This window comes from Nematolebias whitei, chromosome 4 (genome assembly GCF_014905685.2).
Source record: "Nematolebias whitei isolate Nwh7 chromosome 4, NemWhi1, whole genome shotgun sequence".
Taxonomy (NCBI): domain Eukaryota; kingdom Metazoa; phylum Chordata; class Actinopteri; order Cyprinodontiformes; family Rivulidae; genus Nematolebias; species Nematolebias whitei.
Genome location: NC_056501.1, coordinates 19,912,799 through 19,931,709, shown reverse-complemented (window position 1 = coordinate 19,931,709; position 18,911 = coordinate 19,912,799). Strand labels below are relative to the sequence as shown.

General features: G+C 38.9%; 1 protein-coding gene across 1 annotated transcript in view; it reads right to left on the bottom strand.

Annotated features, from left to right (window-relative positions):
• Nucleotides 1-18,911, bottom strand: part of LOC119408457 (dedicator of cytokinesis protein 2-like) — a 135,494-nt gene that overhangs the window by 81,843 nt on the left and 34,740 nt on the right. The window contains exon 25 of the mRNA XM_037675283.1: nucleotides 4,072-4,214. Within this exon, the coding sequence (XP_037531211.1) occupies nucleotides 4,072-4,214 (143 nt within the window). The remainder of the gene's footprint in view (nucleotides 1-4,071; nucleotides 4,215-18,911) is intronic.

The following is an 18,911-nucleotide window of genomic DNA, read 5'->3' as shown; positions in this document are numbered from 1 at the left end:
TGATTTTTGTTATTTTTTTAAATATAGCTAGGTGTTTGTTCAGAAACTAGTGAGTATGTATAAAACAAGAGCCAGATCACTCACTCATCTCTAAAAGCAAAAAAAAATACAAACAACGAAAAACCAGAAACGACGAGTTTAAGATTCATCATGCATACGGAGAAGCAATAATCACCATTTTGGAGATATTTTTATCTATTTTATGGGCTTGTTTCTCACAGAGGTTGCACACACGATACCAGAGGCCAGAACACAGCTGTGAGCCAAGATGCACATATTTTTATATCGTTTTTTTAATTTGCTGTTCTGATCATCAATCTGACAGTACTTTTTATTGAGATAATGTCGTTTTATCTCAGTTTTGTAATCGCTGTGTTCCCAACAGTTTAAAAAAAAAAAGTTTCTTGCTTTGTCTTACAGCTCAGTTTAGAATATTTACTCGCAGTAATATATTTTGCTGAAACTACACTGAAAGTATCAATAAATGTTTTCTAACTACGCTGAAAATCTAAATGGCCATTCTGTTCATTTTATGGTCTGGATCTTCAGTAAAATCATCTTCCGTGTTTTTTATTCAAATCTCATGACCCACTTAGAATATTAGACAGTTTCCATCCAGCCTTTGTGTGTGTGTGTGTGGGGGGGGGGGGGTTAACTGCTTCGCCATCCATGACGAGGAGTTTGTGTCACCCAAACAAACCAAGATGAGCACTGCTTTTGCCTCCTGGTCCTGCACACACCTCTGTGAAGCTACAGCCCATCTGCAAACTAATGTGAAGCTGATTTACATAAAAATTCTGGAAAAAGGACGACTGAATCCTTACCAGAAGGAAGACCTACACCAAATATTATATAATTTCATAAAAAAGGTTCTGCACACAAACTCATGTTTAAAGTTATATAAGTTTGCATTAAAAAAAATTGACTTCATTTAAATATTGTAGGTTTTCTATGAACAAAAGGCTGTCAGGAACTGATTTAGGTTTTTGTCTCTGCTGATGCTGTCGCTTGCTCTTGTCCACATTCCAGGCGAGTCATACGTTTCTCCCTAACAAGCCTTTTGTTCTGGCATTAGACAGAAAGAAAAACGTGAGACAAATCTCGCGAGCCATGTCTATCGTTCTCTGTCAAGGTCTCCACTTCATCACCCTCATTCTAACAACAAACAGATCGCACGAGTTTCAAAGTCACCTATAAATTCAACGCGAGCAGCCATGGACACGAGCATCTGTCTTTCACATAATCTCTCTCCCGTCTTTGCGTTTCTCTTTGAATATTTATTTGGATTGGAAACATCTGTGATGTGACAATTTAATCAAGTACCACCTAGAGAGAAGAGAACTCGGGGAAAATGAAAGGTGCATAAAAAAGGGGTAAAGGGGAAGAGGCTGCAGCTTTTATCTTTTTCTCCAATGCTCATGCATCTTTCTCTTATTTTTCTTAGCACCTGCTTTCTTTTCCATTGTGTTTTATTTTTCTAAAAGCCCTTCACCTACGGAAATGCCTCTGAAATAAACAATTTTGTCATCGTTAAACTGTTAACTTTTTGCTTTTCCTTTCAGGCTTTCATCCCCTCTGATTTGCCTCGGGCAGTGTTCATTTCTCCAGCCTTTTTCCGCTGCGGTTCATTTGCCTTTTGACAGCTTTGAAAGTCAATTCAGCATAGTTTGCTTTAAAATTTCAGTGAGGGATGACTGTTTTTGGAGTTTTATGTTGATAAATTATCCATCTGGTGACTTTCATCCTAACTCCCAGTCTCTGTCTCGTTCTTTTTTTTACAAATCATGGCCGTTTGACTCTCTGCCGCAGCCTTCTACCAGGGGGAATTCATCTCATCACAATTACTCCACTCCAGTTTATTCATTGCCTTGCTCTCTCCTTTTGTTGCTTCTCCTCTTGGCTTATGCTTAATTAGCACATTCAAATAAATTGAGCCAAAAAAAAGGCCATACCTTCACTTCAAAAACTAAACACTCTGTCTGTAACTTGACCAGGCAATTATAAAGCCCTCTGCCTGACACTGGTGATATACTGTATTTGTTTGGCATGCAAGAAAGAGTGTGTGCTTCAATTAAAAATGTTGAGCTTAGGAGTAAACTTGATTTTTCTTTAAAAAAATAGTGTTTGGAAAAAAACACATAACTGGTCAAGGATAGCCAAAAAGAAAGCACAAACTGCTTGTGGTTGTCTAAAATGTATGTGTTACTGCTAAGTTTATTATCCACATATGGAAATGATCAAATGAAATGTTCTGTATAATGATGAAATATCATTTTATCAGATAATATATTAACTTAATGAAATATCTAGATATATGTATCCCGTTTTGTTATTTAGAATGATATTGTGTTAAAACACGTTTCCGGTAGAAAATGTAGTTTTAATTAATTACATGCCTACAACTCCCAACATTCACGCACCCACCATTATAGACCACAAGATGGCGAGATATTATTGGTTGAGAGCTGGGTCACATGATAGAGTAGGGCTTCCCATTCGTCCATTGTGATGATGACTCCAGGAGGTGTGGCCGAGCTCTGAAGAAGATGGGTTTTCTGTTTATGCTCTGCGCCATTGTTCGTTATGGCATGGTGGAGTTACAATGGCCCAAGGCTGGTGATCTTGTACTTTACATGTAAACTAAACCTTCTGAAAATGGAAAACAAGTGCTCCTCCTCTCCCTGCTTCAGATCAGAACACAATCTTACAATAGTTTCTTAACCTTACTATGAATTGACTAATTTCCAAACTCTGTAGAAGGAAGGTATTTGAAATAAAAAGAATGCTTGACATTTTATTTTACTTCAACTGCACATTAAAAAAAAAAAAATTAAAAATACCGTTATACCTTTGCATTTCTCATTCAAATCTTATACAGTAGTCCTTCGCTACTTCGCGGTTCGACTTTCGCGGACTCGCTCTATTGCAGTTTGTGAATGTTCAGTAATATTGTAAAAAAAAAATAAAAAAAATTGTACAGTACACAACACACGACTATCGACTTTACAGTAAAATTACTCACGTGGTTGGGAAAAAGTTAATGACAAAGAATAATAATTCAGACAGGCGCCGCCATTTTGTAGTTTTCTTTCAATGAGTCTACACACAAGGCAACAGTGCACTTCCCAGAATTCAACAGTGCTTCCAGCCAATGTGCTTTCTGCCAAAATGGAGGGAAAGTTTTGATCTGATCCGAATCTGACTAAAAGGTTTGGTCCTTATTCATAGTGACTTCAATGCTCAGTGGATGCAGAGAGCCTATCAGAACCGGACCAGAACTACTTCCAGCCTCATCGGTCAATGTGAGTGCTGCTTGCCGGCACAGGGAGCCTCTCGAGTGGGGAGACGTTGCTCAGAGGTCCGGTGTCTTCAGAGCTCATACTGACTTTTTTCCATCGTATTCCTCTGGATTATTTAGACTCGATCTGGACAATTGTGTGGTTTTGTGCTGGCTCCCCGAAGGTCCGGCTCTCTCCAAAAGCATCTGGTGCTCAACGGCTGCAGAGAGCCAATCAGAACCTGACCAGATCTGGAGCAAGGCTGGCGAGTAGCCATATGAAATTTTGCAGTAGCTACAGCACAGTGCATATACTGTACATATGTTGTTAAAATGACATAGGTTTAAGAGTTTAGAACATTGCAAGAGTGTGGGAAGGGTTTATAAAGCCTTAAAATATATATATAAATACAAAAATAAATATAAAGTAGTTACTTTGCAGAATTTCACTTAATGCATGGGGGGGGGGGGGGGGTCCAAACACCTGTAATAAACCAATGACTACTGCATTTCATTTATCTATAAATGCAGATTGAGACCAAATGGACACTGATTGTTGGTGCACAAGTTGTCTGATCAAGTGATCATTACTAAACTGGAATAAACTACACAGGAAGTGTCAAAAACATGAGGTGACATTGTTGTAACATGATCAAGATTTTTCTGCAGGTGTTCACACTAAACTTTGAAAGTATGTTAACATATCTGCAGGTGGACAGAGGAATAGCATGACACTATATGTTCTCAGTATGCAGAAGATATTCTCACTGCCTTTGATTTCAAAATGATCTTACCACGTTCTTTCTGCTGAGGACCTCCAGAATGTTGTTGAGAAGCTCCAAACTGTTTCTCCTCTCGTCATGAGGCCCATCAGCCATACTGGACAGAGCACTACTTAACTCCTGCAGCATCATGGGTAACAACACATCACGGCATTCTGTCACAACAGAAGCAAAAATGATCAGAAATCAAACTTTTGCCACGCAAACACAAAAACTAAGGAAATAACGTAGCCTCAAAATGCTTTTTTTCATTTCATTATTTTAGTTTTGCAAATAAGTACTCAAGGCACAACACCAACATTATTGCACTTTAAGTGATTTCTCTCTCGAGAACTCTTCAGAACTTTTGCATGAAGTGATGCTGCACCTGCAGAGAAAGATGCACCCACTCACTTATGAATAATGATGCCGCTGGACCCTGAAGAAGAAATGTAAACCAAACTCCAGCGTGCCCAGAGTTGCATCAATCAAATATATATAAAGCTTAATTTATGTCAAAATGCTGCAGCTTTTTCAGACACAGTATCAACACATCAATCTGGACAGTGTGACAATTTTTCTTTGGCGACTTTTTTATTCATCTTGGACTTTAGTCGTCTAACTAGGTAAGAGCACAGGAAGAGGTTTGGGATTGTGCAGCTTGATGCTCATCCTTTGATAAGAAGATGCAAAAGTTACAAGAAAAAAAAAATCCACGTTGCCTAATATTAAAACATTTCTTAAAAATTGTGCTTTTTTTTCTCCATAGGGTTTGTCCCGCAGCACGGTGGCGCAACTGGTAGAGCTGCTGCCTCTCAGCGAGCAGGTCCTTGGTTCAAACCCCGGTCCAGGGGCCTTTCTGGGTGGAGTTTGCATGTTCTCTCCGTGCATGCGTGGGTTTTCTCCGGGTACTCCGGTTTCCTCCCACAGTCCAAAAACGTGCATGTTAGGCTGATTGGTAACTCTAAATTGTCCCTAGGTGTGAGTGAGAGAGTGAATGGTTGTTTGTCTCGTTTGTCTCTGTGTGGCCCTGTGATGGACTTGTGACCCGTCCAGGGCGTACCCCGCCCCTCGCACAGTGATTGCTGGACATGGGCACCAGCGACCCCCGTGACCCAAAATGGAATAAGCGGGTAAAGAAAATGGATGGGTGGATGGATGGGTTTGTCCCTTTGTGCATTTTTTAATGGTTTGAATGAAAACCATTACAAAATAAATTAATCAAAATATATCACAGTTAGAAAAAACATTTTGTTAAAAAAATGAGTTATAAAATGGTTAAAATGTTTGTAAATGAACAAACGTGTTATATTAAGCTATTCACATATGCACTTATCCACTTTTACAACGCTTTTCTAAAGAACCATGGCATCTTTCATGCAGCAATAAGACACATTTCCTTAAATCTTTCTGAAGACAATTAAAACTAGATTTTCTCCGTACTTTGTTGTTGTTGCAACTAACATCCGGTAAGGCTTCCTAGAGACTAATGCATGCAGCATTTTATCCTGTTTCATTTTAATACATTTTAAATGAAACAAAAAGGAAAGATTTATCTGCAAGATGCATGAGGTAAACTTCTCCATATAATTGCATTGTTCAAAAAGGATAGATTGTCATAGATAAACAAGGCAGAAGAGGTTCAGAGGAAGAAAATATAAAAAAGCCAAAAATAAGGCAAGAATAACAAATTGCGCAGACATTGGTGAGGCTCCCTCACAGCAGAGAGAACTTAAAGAGTTGAAAAGAATAAAGATGAAAGCGAAGGTCTGAAGATTTGTCTGTTAAAAATTCAGAGAGTGAAAAGGTCAGCGCTGGATTATTCTTTTTAATAAAACTGTAATACCTAGTGCTTGTCTTAGATACACATACCTATCATAAAACTAAAGCTTTATTGCCCTCCTTTAAAAATAAAGCTTATTGTCTAGTCTGCCTACATTTTTCTTATTTGTGATGATGGTTATTGTTGCAGAAATACAAGTACTTTATTGAGCTGGTGTAATGAAAGTACAGAAATGTATTTTTTTCCTGTTGGTAAGCTCCAACTGTAGCGTCAATTTGTTGAGTTACCCAGAATACTTACTAAGATGTACTGTTTTGGTATTTATATCTTGGTATTCTTAAACCCTATCTGACAAACATGACAAAAATATGAATTTCCCAGCAAACAGCATTTTGCTCAATTCCCAACTAGATCATTCCACCTTCCTTACTGACTTACATAAAACCTATATTTAAAACTGTATTTGTTCTTTAAACAGCAAAAAGAGCTAGATCAAAAAAGCATTTTTACAAATATATGTAATGCATGTTGAGCTTTGAAAGAAATAAAGTGACAGAGAGAAGAAGTTGGTGTCTTCGTTTATCAAGGTCAAGGTTTCTTTGTGGTCATTTGCATCATATGTGGTGTATGTGGTAGAATGCATCACGTGGATGCATTTAAATCACAGTTGATAGGTTTTAGAAACAAATCTGTCAGGTTGAGTAATCAAAGCAAATGCCAAGTTTCATGTTTGTAAATCATATTTTTGTTAACATAAGTGTATAAATTAACCGATGATCTCCTTAAAGTTATGAACCACTGTAGTGCCTCTTACATCAAATCTCCTAATGAGAGCACTGAGGATTTGAACATCTAATCTCCAACAGAAATAACTGAAATAGTCCTTTAAATATGCTTTTCTTCAAGTTTTGTTTGGCAATCAGCAGAACTAAAGCAAGTCTGTCAGACAGTCATACATAAATACAAAGTTTACATCATTTAGTTACGAGAAGGGCAGCACGGTGGCGCAACTGGTAGAGCTGCTGCCTCTCAGCGAGCAGGTCCTTGGTTCAAACCCCAGTCCAGGGGCCTTCTGGGTGGAGTTTGCATGTTCTCTCCGTGCATGCGTGGGTTTTCTCTGGGTACTCCGGTTTCCTCCCACAGACCAAAAACATGCATGTTAGGCTGATTGGTAACTCTAAATTGTCCCTAGGTGTGAGTGAGAGAGTGAATGGTTGTTTGTCTCGTTTGTCTCTATGTGGCCCTGTGATGGACTTGCGACCCGTCCAGGGTGTACCCCGCCCCTCGCACAGTGATTGCTGGACATGGGCACCAGCGACCCCCGTGACCCAAAAATGGAATAAGCGGGTAAAGAAAATGGATGGATGGATGGATAGTTACGAGAATACCTAAATTGATCAATGTCTTTAATTTGAATTGTTTAATTTAGCTTACAGGTTGGGCCTCTCATATTTGTTTTCTTCCTTCTCCATCTTTCTGCTTCTTCACATCATCCATCCCATCCCTTACTTTGTTGCCTTAGGTGGACAGAGACCATTAAAAGCTCATTTGGGCTGCTGCTCATTACATAGATCTATTATTAACTGAAGTATGCTTGTATGCCTGCTGTTTGGACCCTCACAACACTGTCACACCATCATAAAAGGAAAAGAGCCAATCACTGGGAGATGTCCTCTAAGACAGGATGGAAGAAGTTTAAATAAAGTACTGGGAAAACCTGACTTGGAGAGGGAAATGTAGGCGTCACTTCCAGTTTGTGGTATTCTTTAGTTTTAAATTTGCTAAACCAGTTTAATCCATCACAGAAGAAACTCCTTATAGATGAGCAGTGGGTTTGGAATTTTAGCAGATTATTTGCAAAAGCTTAAGAATTAATATATCTGCCTTCTGGCAAGGAGGAGTCATTGGCCACTCAAGCCCTTTGAGAAAATACCCCACTTCCATCAGTTTTAGTCAAACCTAATCAGCAAACCCAGTGGTTATTTTTGGGTGTAACATATTCAGAGAGGCCCTAGTTAAAAGGCAACAAATTAAAGTACTGAAAATTAATACATTCTGTGTTGCTAATTGACAGAGACTTGGATCATTCATAAAAGAATTACTGAAAGCTTTACAGATTTTTAATGAATTATCTCGGAATACAACTTTTTTAAAAAGCAAGATAACAAATAACATTCAGCCTGCAGAAATGATGAAAGTTTAATCTTTATCCCTATTGGCTTTCAGCTATTAAAATCACGATCAACCAATACTAAAAAATACCTGAAGAATATAACATTAGACTAAATAATAATCAAGCACTGCCTTAAATCTGCTGAATCTCTGCTGAAAACTGTACGAACAGAATGAATACCTAAATTATTTTTTTTTTGAGGTTGCATCATTTTTAATGGGCATTTGCTGTAAAATTTCTAACTATCACTGTCAAAAACATGGCATAAGGTATCACACTATCACTGTCACAACATGTCCATGGAAATCTCATGACAACATGACAATGTGACAAGCTCAGTGGAGTTTTGTGAAATAAAATATGTGAAAGCTGTGAAACAAACAATGCAACAATGTTCCCAGCATGATTTCTGTCAGTAGGGGATGGTTAAATACCAGTGGTACACATCTGATTTATTGCATATTGCCCACATGTTGATATCTATCTACAAGACAAACGAGTAGAGAGATAAAAAATAATGATCAGTAATGAATACAAATAGGTTATTAAGAACTAAGATCAAGAAGTGTTAAACAATCCACTTAGTTTCAAATATATGTATTTTACCCATCACAGACACAGCAAGACAACAGATGATACTGAACAGTGCATGCAACAAAAACAGTACTGAAACAAGAAAATGCTAGCTTCTACAAAGTTCTGATATAAAAAGGCTAAATTTGCAAACAGAGAGACAGTCACTCGTGTAACATGGAAGCCATGTGTTGTTTACATGACAGCAACATGTACAGAGCTTGCATGAACAATTCAACACCGTTAGTGTATACAGTAGCTCCTTGTTCTAACATTCACAACGCAAACAAGCCGTGAAAAGCATCTTACTTACATCTGACATATTCTGATAAATCTGTGACTGTGTTGTCTGATTTGATTTTATCATGTATCTTTTTTTTTCTTGCAAATCACATCTAGAACTCCTAAATATGCCACTTATGATGAAGGTTTTCTTCTTGACACTCCTATATATGTAGTTGATAGATCTGAAATAATGATTCACATATGTACATTTAACTCTGCAAATATTTTCATTACTTAATCAAACCTAAAATAACCTGAAAAATGCCATACCATACCATCCATCCATCCATTATCTTTACCCGTTTATTCCATTTTGGGTCACGGGGGTCGCTGGTGCCCATGTCCAGCAATCACTGTGCGAGGGGCGGGGTACACCCTGGACGGGTCGCAAGTCCATCACAGGGCCAAATAGAGACAAACAAACATTCACTCTGTCACTCACACCTACGGACAATTTAGAGTTACCAATCAGCCTAACATGCATGTTTTTGGTCTGTGGGAGGAAACCGGAGCACCCGGAGAAAACCCACGCATGCACGGAGAGAACATGCAAACTCCACCCAGAAAGGCCCCTGGACCGGGGTTTGAACCAGGGACCTGCTCGCTGAGAGGCAGCAGCTCTACCAGTTGCGCCACCGTGCTGCCCCCATACCATACCATACCAATTTATTTATAGAGCACTTAAAATAGCAACAAGGCCAACCAAAGTGCTGTACAAAAGAAAACAAACATGCACAGCGGACAGGAAAACATAAAATAGAAATACAGATACAAATAGCAGCAGAAGCTAACTAAAATGGCCAACAGAGTAGAGAACAGACCGGACCAAAACAAATCACAACGTGGTAAAGGCAAGAGAATAGAAGTGGGTCTTCAAGCGAGACTTAAAGACTGAGAGTGTGGGAGCCTGCCAGACACTCAGTGGCAACTCATTCCACAGTCGTGGACCTGCAACAGAGAAAGCCCTGTCACCTCTGAGCTTACAACGGGTTTCTGGGACTGAGAGAAGCATCTGGTCTGCTGACCTCAGAGAGCGCGGTGGGACATATGGCTGCAGAAGATCAGTGAGATAGGATGGGGCGGAACTGTTCAGTGATTTAAAAACATACATGAGAATTTTGAATTGGATCCGAAGGTGAATGGGTAGCCAGTGCAGGGAGGCCAAAACTGGCGTGATGTGCTCTCTATAGCCTGTACCAGTTAAAAATCGGGCTGCAGCATTTTGGACCAGTTGTAGACGAGCAATGGAGGACTGACTGATTCCAAACAGAAGTGAATTGCAGTAATCAAGCCTAGATGTTATGAAGGCGTGGATCACTGTCTCAAGGTTCTTTTTGGAGAGTATAGGCTTCAGCTTTGACAGCCGTCTCAGCTGAAAAATGGTAATATGTGCATATTTATTGACATTGCTTTCTTTTTTCTGTTTTTGTAATCCGGTTTTTATGTTTTCTGATACTCTTAGTTTAAAACGGTCTCGGTTTTCTTGTAATTCAGTTTTTTTATTTTTGTTGTTGTTTTCCATTCTCTATCTTTACGTAAAGTACTGAGTCCATTTTCAGACCAAGCATTGAGACGAGCACAGACACTCAAGCTGTGAATCTCTAGTCACATTATTCCAGTGCTGTTTCTTTTGTATACTCTTACTTTCCAATTATTTGTGGAAATAGATTCAATACCATGTACTGCAGCTGTTATCACTTCTGCTGCACAACATCCCCCTCATTCCAAACAAAGATTATAAATCCTTAAACCTCCACAATTACCACTCAAAATGGCTTTTCATCTATCAAGTTACAACACAAAACCGTTTCACTGACTTATCACCAGCATTTGTTTTAACCAGTTTTAAGGACATACATTTAAGAACAAAATTTATTTTTAATGCTCAGATCAGTCATGCAATTTCATAAGAGCATGGATTTCTCCCTAAAAATGCAAACTACAGAAGATTTTATATAATTAATTGCACACAGTGACAATAATAGTTCAGCATTTATGATGATCCTCAAATCATTTGGGAATTATACAAGAAAATAAATATGGTTTAAAGCCAGATCTTTAGAGAAACTCAACGAGTTAATTTTCAGATCATTTTCACTTTGATCTTAGTGGTTACAACATTCACATGAGAAATTCCACAGTGGAACAGCCTGTGTCATGTGCACCAAACAGACGGAGGCTCAATTTGACTTTCTTTTTTAAACATTGACAAGGTTTAACCCCTAATCTTATAAATTTAAAGCTTTTTTTTTTTTTTTTTTTGCAGGAGCTTGCTAGCTGTCACTTTGCAACATGTCTTGCTAAAATGAGATGATGCCTGAAAGGCTCAACCTGGGTTCAGAAGGGTGGTGGTCAGGGAGAAGTAGAGCTGGACAAACTGTGCAAACGGCACCATAAACAAGTGAGGCAGCACTTCTCTTTTAAATGCATTCTTTATACCTTTGAAGCAATCTGATATAACACCCATCAATCCATTTTTTAGACCCACTGTATCTACATAGTGCAGGACTGTGTGGCTGCAGCTACCAAACATCAAATAGAGCGGGCAAAACCAGGACAAAGCACCAGTCCATCACAAGTCCAACATAAAGACAAACAACTGTGATCAGCATCTTTCATAGCTAATACCAATGAGAATTTCAAGATTATTATACAATACCAAATAAAAATATGTTTGAAAACACAGACACCTCAGGCTAAAACTTACATGACCTAATTCACTAATAGCTGCGCTTCCCTCCGCTCACATGTGCCTGTGTTCCTGTGTGATTTAGTTACATGTTGTAGGCCAGTGCCTTTGGTGCAACAGTGTAATAAATCAATTGAGCCATGCAGTGGAAGAAAGCTTTGCCAACAGGCACTGACAGATAAATGGAAATCAAGATCTGGCAGCGGGCACCGGAAAGAATTTCAACCTTTTCTAGCTTTCACTAAAATGTATGAGTGTGTTTGTACCAGCAGCCTAATGCAATCGGCAGAGATCAGTGTGTAATTATATACACACACAGGTGCTGATGCACAGCAAACACATTCAGAGCGCATACCAACAGATCTTCGAGAATTCATTTATATTCAAATCAAAATTTATGTTCTTTAACACAAATCCCAGCTGGTGATTATTAATTCGGGTGTATTTGTATGCCCAAGTCTGATTTGTCCTTGCCGTGCCTGATTGGGTGCTTTTGTAGCTATTTGATGTGTAAGTGCTCGAATCTGTTTGTGGTTGCATGAAAACATGCTTGTGTGTTTGGGTTACCAAGTTTGTAGAAGCAAACAGCCGGCACTGCTGGCAGGTCGCCACACAGAGAGCAGCTTTGATGGCTCAGCAGCCAGCTCATCCCTTCTCTGCTCCATTTTTTTTTCATTTGACAGCCAAACACAATAAACTACAGCTCACAATAATGAGATGCAATCTCAGTTTCTAAGAGGTATGTAAATCAAAGTTTTCCCTCCTCTGTTGCTCCATCCCTGTCTCTTGCCTCCTATGGTCGCTGTGCTCTGCTGTCAAGAAGACAGAGTGATAGGAAAGATGATAATGAGGAAATTCGGAGGTGCACCGACAAGTAAATCTAGAGTTGAAAGGGGGCTGGGGCCATGCCATGCCAAATGTCATCCCACTTGGTGATGACTAAATGTCTCTCTCATGTCACCGTGGGTGTTTCCTACCAAACACACTCCCTCCATTTTTCATCTGAATCCATCCCTGTTTCCCTGATTTTTCGCTTTTCGCCATCTTCAGGCATCATTTTGAATTCAAAGCTGCATGTTTTCTTTCTTTAGGTTTAGACTGCACCTGTCTGTCCATGCCTGTTCAACTGCCATGGTGTGCAAAAGCAAAGAAAGACGTCTCAAAGTATCACAAAAGGCATTCGATTTGTTGTAAATGAAATGTAAATGAGCTATATTGCACAAATAGTGAAGTGACAAAGGGTTTTTAACAGGATGTCTCAAGACACTCAGCTCTCTGCCATTAATTGTTGTTTGTTCAGAAAAACGTTTGCGTGAATTATCTCTGTTCCACCTGTCTTAGTCACCATCTATGAGTCACTCACTAATTGCTACCCTTTATTTCTGCAGCTCTTCTCCTCCGCTTCGTCTCCCTTGGACTTAATAAATGGACTTGTCCATTACTCTGTTGGTGTCAACAGTTGCTACAACGTTTTGATCAGTTTAACCAGAGTAGACCAATGCTAGATGAATGCAAAGACCTACCCGGTCGATGTTTGACTGAAGGGCAGATTTATCCCCCATGCGCCGTAACCAGATAATAATATACCACATAGCTACAGCCGCTAGATAAGACGTATGTGATCTTTGTTTTTAAATCCCCTCTGTGTTGAATAATAAAGCAGGAACTTAAGCGCATGCTCCATTCTATTATTACATTACCTTTACTTCATCCGCTTCAACCGTTATTGATGCTGCTGTACAATGGCCATGCATCCCAAAAATGTAGTTTTAAGCCCTACTAGAATTGTTGTATTGGTGGAACCAACCTAACTAATTTTTCGAGTGTGGTACTGAACTGACAACAACACGGTGCTCCGTCATGATGCTTCCATCTCTACTTAACATTACCGCTTTTGCACATCTGTACCGGATAAATTATTGGTAACCACATGTTGTCCCTCTGCTGCCCTTGTCTGCATTCAGTTTCCATTGAAATCACCCCACAGGAACAGACATCAGAATATAAATGAGGTGGAAGGAGGGTGTGAGGCAGAGGCATTTCCCAAAATGATTAAACTCCTTTCACTTTACTCCATTAGTCTCATCCATCCCTCGTTTTGTCTATTCACAACCTCCCAAACTGCAGTCTCTACAGAGATTGAATGACAGCCGCTACCTCTTTTGCTCTCATTAACCTTCTAAAGCTATCAAGCCAAAGCCTCCACAATGACTGTGGCTATTCTGGGTCAGTCTGAACAACAACCTCCAAAAGAAAAAAATAAAATCACAGGGAGCAGATGGCTCCTGTGCTTTCAAGCTCCCTAACAGACATTTCTGCTGCTTGGATCCCATGTCCATTGATATTTTTTCTGGCTTTGGCCGTCATTCTTGATGGGCGCGTTGCAGAACTGGACACTATAAACTCTAAACATGATGTATATGCTAACACAATGTAGCACAGCGCAAATTACATTTTCACTAAACTCTTGAGAAGGTAGGAAGGGGAAAAAGAAGGGAAATAAAAAGAGCTAAAAAGCAATAAGCTAAGGTAAGACTGGTTATAAGCAGAAAAATGCATTACAGGAAGAAAGAGAAGTACTTTGAAACAGCCTAAGGGGACCGTCATATAAGTATTCTGTTTTATTTATGATTCCCATATACACACCTAACATGCTTTAAAACTACAGATCCACCATGAAGCACAGGGGGCTCACTGACCAACAAGAAACTTGTTACACACATGTACACTCACACTCTGACTGCAGCAGTAAAGCTGACACGTTTGAAATTACAGCTCAGGTTACTGCATCGAGTATATGGCTAGAAATACATCACAATAATTACAAGTCTTATACAGGGCACACATACACTTATTTAGCTTTAACCCAACTTTTTTTTATGTTTTCCACATCACAACGTAACCACGCCCCCAACTACATTTGTTAACAATTAAAAAATATATTTTTTTCATGCATAATGAATTCATACTACTGTAATTTCCAGAGTATAAGCTGCTACTTTTTTCACACTCTTTGAAACCCGTGGCATATACAGTAGTCCCTCACTACTTCGCGGTTCGTTTATCGTGGATTCGCACTATGACCGTTTTTCAAAATAAGACTGGACAAGACACACAATTGTCTGATTGATGGATGAGCCGAACGATTGACAAGGAATGTTTATTTAAAATAAATTATTTTAAACTATTTAGCACCTGCTTCTCCTTTGTGCAGCCCACAACTGTAGAAAAAAGCTTCCTCCTGCTTCTCTGTGCAGCCCTTACTGCAGGATAAACTTCCTCCTGCAGAGGAACAGCTGATCTATGTGCAGAGCGGATAAATGGGCGTGGCCAAGTGAGCTTGCAGGTGGCTAAGAGCAGTTGAAGGCACAGAGAGGGAAATCATGACATTTGGTGCTGTTTTAGAGTGTTTAGCTTTTAGAAACATTGTTTAGAATATTACAAGAGTGTGGGAAGGGTTTAAAACATCTTAAAATATGTATTTATAAATACTAAAATAATGTACTACTTACTACTTGTACTACTATTTCTACTTGATGGTTTTTCACTTATCGGAGGGCTTCAGGGTACGGATCTCCTGCAATAAATGAGGGACTACTGTACAATGCTGTGGCTAATTAACGGTTGGGGGGGGTTTTTTGTAGGTTTTTTTTGGACAAGCTAACGAGCTTCATGCCACCTAAACATTTAGCCTCGTCATACCCGGGCGCTCACATAGCTGACCAATACACGTTTCTCTTAGGGGGTGGATCCTCATGACTCAATGAGACTACCTGTATAAATAAAGGGTAAAAAATAACTGACCAATGAATTTACCAAACAGGTCACAGTCAAACCAATGAAACGGGGAGAGGAGGAGAGAAGGAGAGAAGGAGGAGGGGGAGGATGAGTTCCCTGCATGCAGAGCAACTTTTGCTCAAGTCTGCAGATGGATTCTGACAGCGGAGGAGAAGGAAGGTGACGATAGCAATCAATGACTTCCTGGTAAGCTACTGTATTTATTTTTAATAACCAGCCATGTTACAGGCACTGTTCAGAAAAAAAATAAAATACTGTACGTATTTGGGTATGTTATCGGTACGTATTGAATTAAAAGTTGTTTTTTTATTATTATTTGTAAATGACTCATGTTACAACGTGGACAAGTGCGGCCTTTATATGTACAAATTATCATTATTGTTTTATTTAGTGGGTGCAGCTTATATTCAGGTGCGCTCAATAGTCCGGAAATTACAGTACCTTATACTATCAGACTACCATGACGTATCAGTAATGCTGATTGGTTGAGACTGTAGGGACAACTGTGATCACTCAGCACTGATTAAATCCTGTCCAAAATAACTCTACAGTACATTACTCATCAGTACTCATCGAGCGCTGGTGCACTTCTGTTAAGTAATCACATCAAGAAACACACACATGGGTGTGAACAATGTTCGCAATGCTACGTGATGTGTGGCGGTAAACAAAAGCAATTTAAGTAATGACATCACTCCCATTTAGTTTAATTGATATAACATAGATACAGCTTTTTCTTTTTTTTCTTTTTTTTTTTGCATTGCGGGTTGTTTAAGCAGCTGTCTGTAACATATCGTTTTACAGGTGTATCCTACGACGTGCAAGATTTGTTTTTAACCATTTGTTATAATTACTATAACATATATAAGAACTGAGGACAGTTGGGAATTTTTCTGAGAAAACAAAGACTAAATTGATGCTTTGATACACTTTGGGAATTAAGATGGACAAGCTAAAATTTATCTGAGTCATGCTTAGGTCCTTTTTCTTATTTGTCCTGAACTCATATATTTTCCCCTTTTATCAGAGTTGATGCTCTCAATCTGTCCCAGTGACTGCCTGATGGAAGAATAATTTGCCTAAATTGAGCCATAATGCGCCTTGTGAATTTAATTTAGTCTCAAAACCAGATTAACCCATATGACAGGATGCACATGTCTATCGATGAACGAGTGCCAGTGAGAGCATGTGGACATTGTGTGTTTTCCCGTGTGTGGATACACTCTGTGCTTGCCAAGACCTTTAATCCCAGGAGCGTATGCAGAATAAGTCCGAAGAGCATTTCTGAGTAACGGGTGGGAAATAAAAGTCTAAATCTCTCCAAACATTGCCTGTGGATGGAAACAGTTGTGAAAAAGCCAAGAAAGTGCACAGGCAATACTTAAAATCAATCAGGAATCAAAGAAAATTAATGGATAAAAGTTTGATTGAACTTGAACTTGTAGCGTCCTAGCTTTACAAGGATTTGACCCAAATATATTTGCATTTATTCCATGAAGGTGTAAATTAATTCAAGAGTTATGACCTTCCTGATTTCAGTTTGTGTTTCTGCAAGACACGCCCAAAATACTTTTCAGTAAGCAACAGTTTACTGCAGAATTTTTATTTTTTTCTATAGCATGAGTCAAAAACACTTGTTCTGCTCATTATGCATTCAGATGATTTAAAGCAAGAGCTTGAAATGCACAATTTGGAAATTTTAACATTGAGCATTAGCTATTTTAACAATCCATTAAATTCTCATGTGTTTTTCTTTTCTATTGAGAATCAATAGTAATAAATCCACAAATTAAAGACAGTTCTTTTGAACTTAATGATTATTCTCGAGAGTGTTCATTCCACTCTATGAAATCTGAACAAGCAACACAACATTCCCTTTCCATCATCCATCTGTGTGTCAGAGCAGTGTCGGCAACATGACATTTTTCCCCGAAGAGTGCGCTTGGCACAGTCTGTTAGATAGACAGGTAGGGATATTAAATATGTATTACAGTGCAGTGATAGGACACCAGGGCCATTAACTATTATAAATATGTAATTCAGCTCTGCCGCATACGTTCAGCCTGCTAAATGAAGCCTTCCCCAGCATACAAGACCACTGATTAGCATCCCAATGCAAAAAATGCATCGCAATTACATTGAGTGTCAGCCCTAATTTTGCAAAGCAGGTATGGAGATGGAATGAACAAATGCATACAAGAGAGAAACACAAAAGTGTTTATTATGAGGGTGCATGAGAAGGGGGAAAAGATGGAAAACCAAGTGTTGCTGACCAGCGACTGCAGATTTGCCAATTAGCTCCTAGGCTGAAAAACCATTTATGTCACGCTAACTCACAAACATTTGTGTCTTTTCTGACTCACAAAGAAATTCTTCCTGTGGAAATGACAATCCACAGGTCTTCTCTTCTGTCTTTACCTTTGTTCAAGTTCTTGTTCTCCGTTTTAAAATCAGCTTTTGGTTTTATTTAACTTTAAACATTTAAATTTGTCATCCAACTTTCACCTTTCCTGACACTCATATTTACATTTTTGTCACCCAGAATTGATATTAAACATTTGACTAAGCATGTCTGCTTTCCCCCCTGCATTTCTCTCTTTGTATTTCTTTTCTTTCACCCTCTATTCTTGGTGACAAAGTGTTACTGGAAGCATTTTAATAGCCAGCCAGAGGGCCAAACTCCAGGGGAATCAATCATCTGAGCCCAAATCAATACCAAGAACTATATACTGAACTTAGATTCTTAGCAATTTGGCTACAGCAGCAACTAACTTGCCGAAAACAACCCTCAAGGCAGTGCTCACACTCATTTAACAAGCACAACCGCACACACGCTCAGAGATTCATATGCTCATGCAAGGACATAAAGTTCACCAGCTGCTTTGAAACAAAGTGTGTTGTATTTACAGGTCATGTATGAACAGTGTTTGTGTTTTTTTGCGAGCCTGCAGCAAAGCCTGTGATGTAACTGATTATGTCATGTACAACCTTGGATATGTTCTATCCTGCTCCATCCAGACCAATACTTGTCTCAAACCAAATTTAGTCCACAACCACTTACAGTCCACTGCAGAAGTCAGATTATGGGCCTGTTTATTGTGTACACGCTCAGCATCACAACACTTGATCACACTAATCCATCACTTTATAGGCCTCTGCAGAGGAAACAACCATTTATCAACTCACTACGAGCAAATTAAACAGACAAATTAGGACTGAGGTGAGATAAAAGGGATCGTGTGATCGCCAGTGTGGCAAAGACTTCAAAATGTATGGTAAGAGTGCAAAATCTGGGGGAAAAAATTCATGGTTTACAAATAAAACAGAAAGGTTAATAATAAAACTCACAGTCAAAGTCTTGTTTTATTTTCCACAAACGTTAATCAGTGTTTTAAATTACAGGAGTCTCTTGTGGTATTAATATTAAAACTAACCATTCTTTTAATTCACCACCACACCTGCTGCAGTGTAAATTAGGGCTTACCTTAATGCACAATTTAAATCTAGATTGAGAATATACTGAATATATATATATATATATATATATATATATATATATATATATATATATA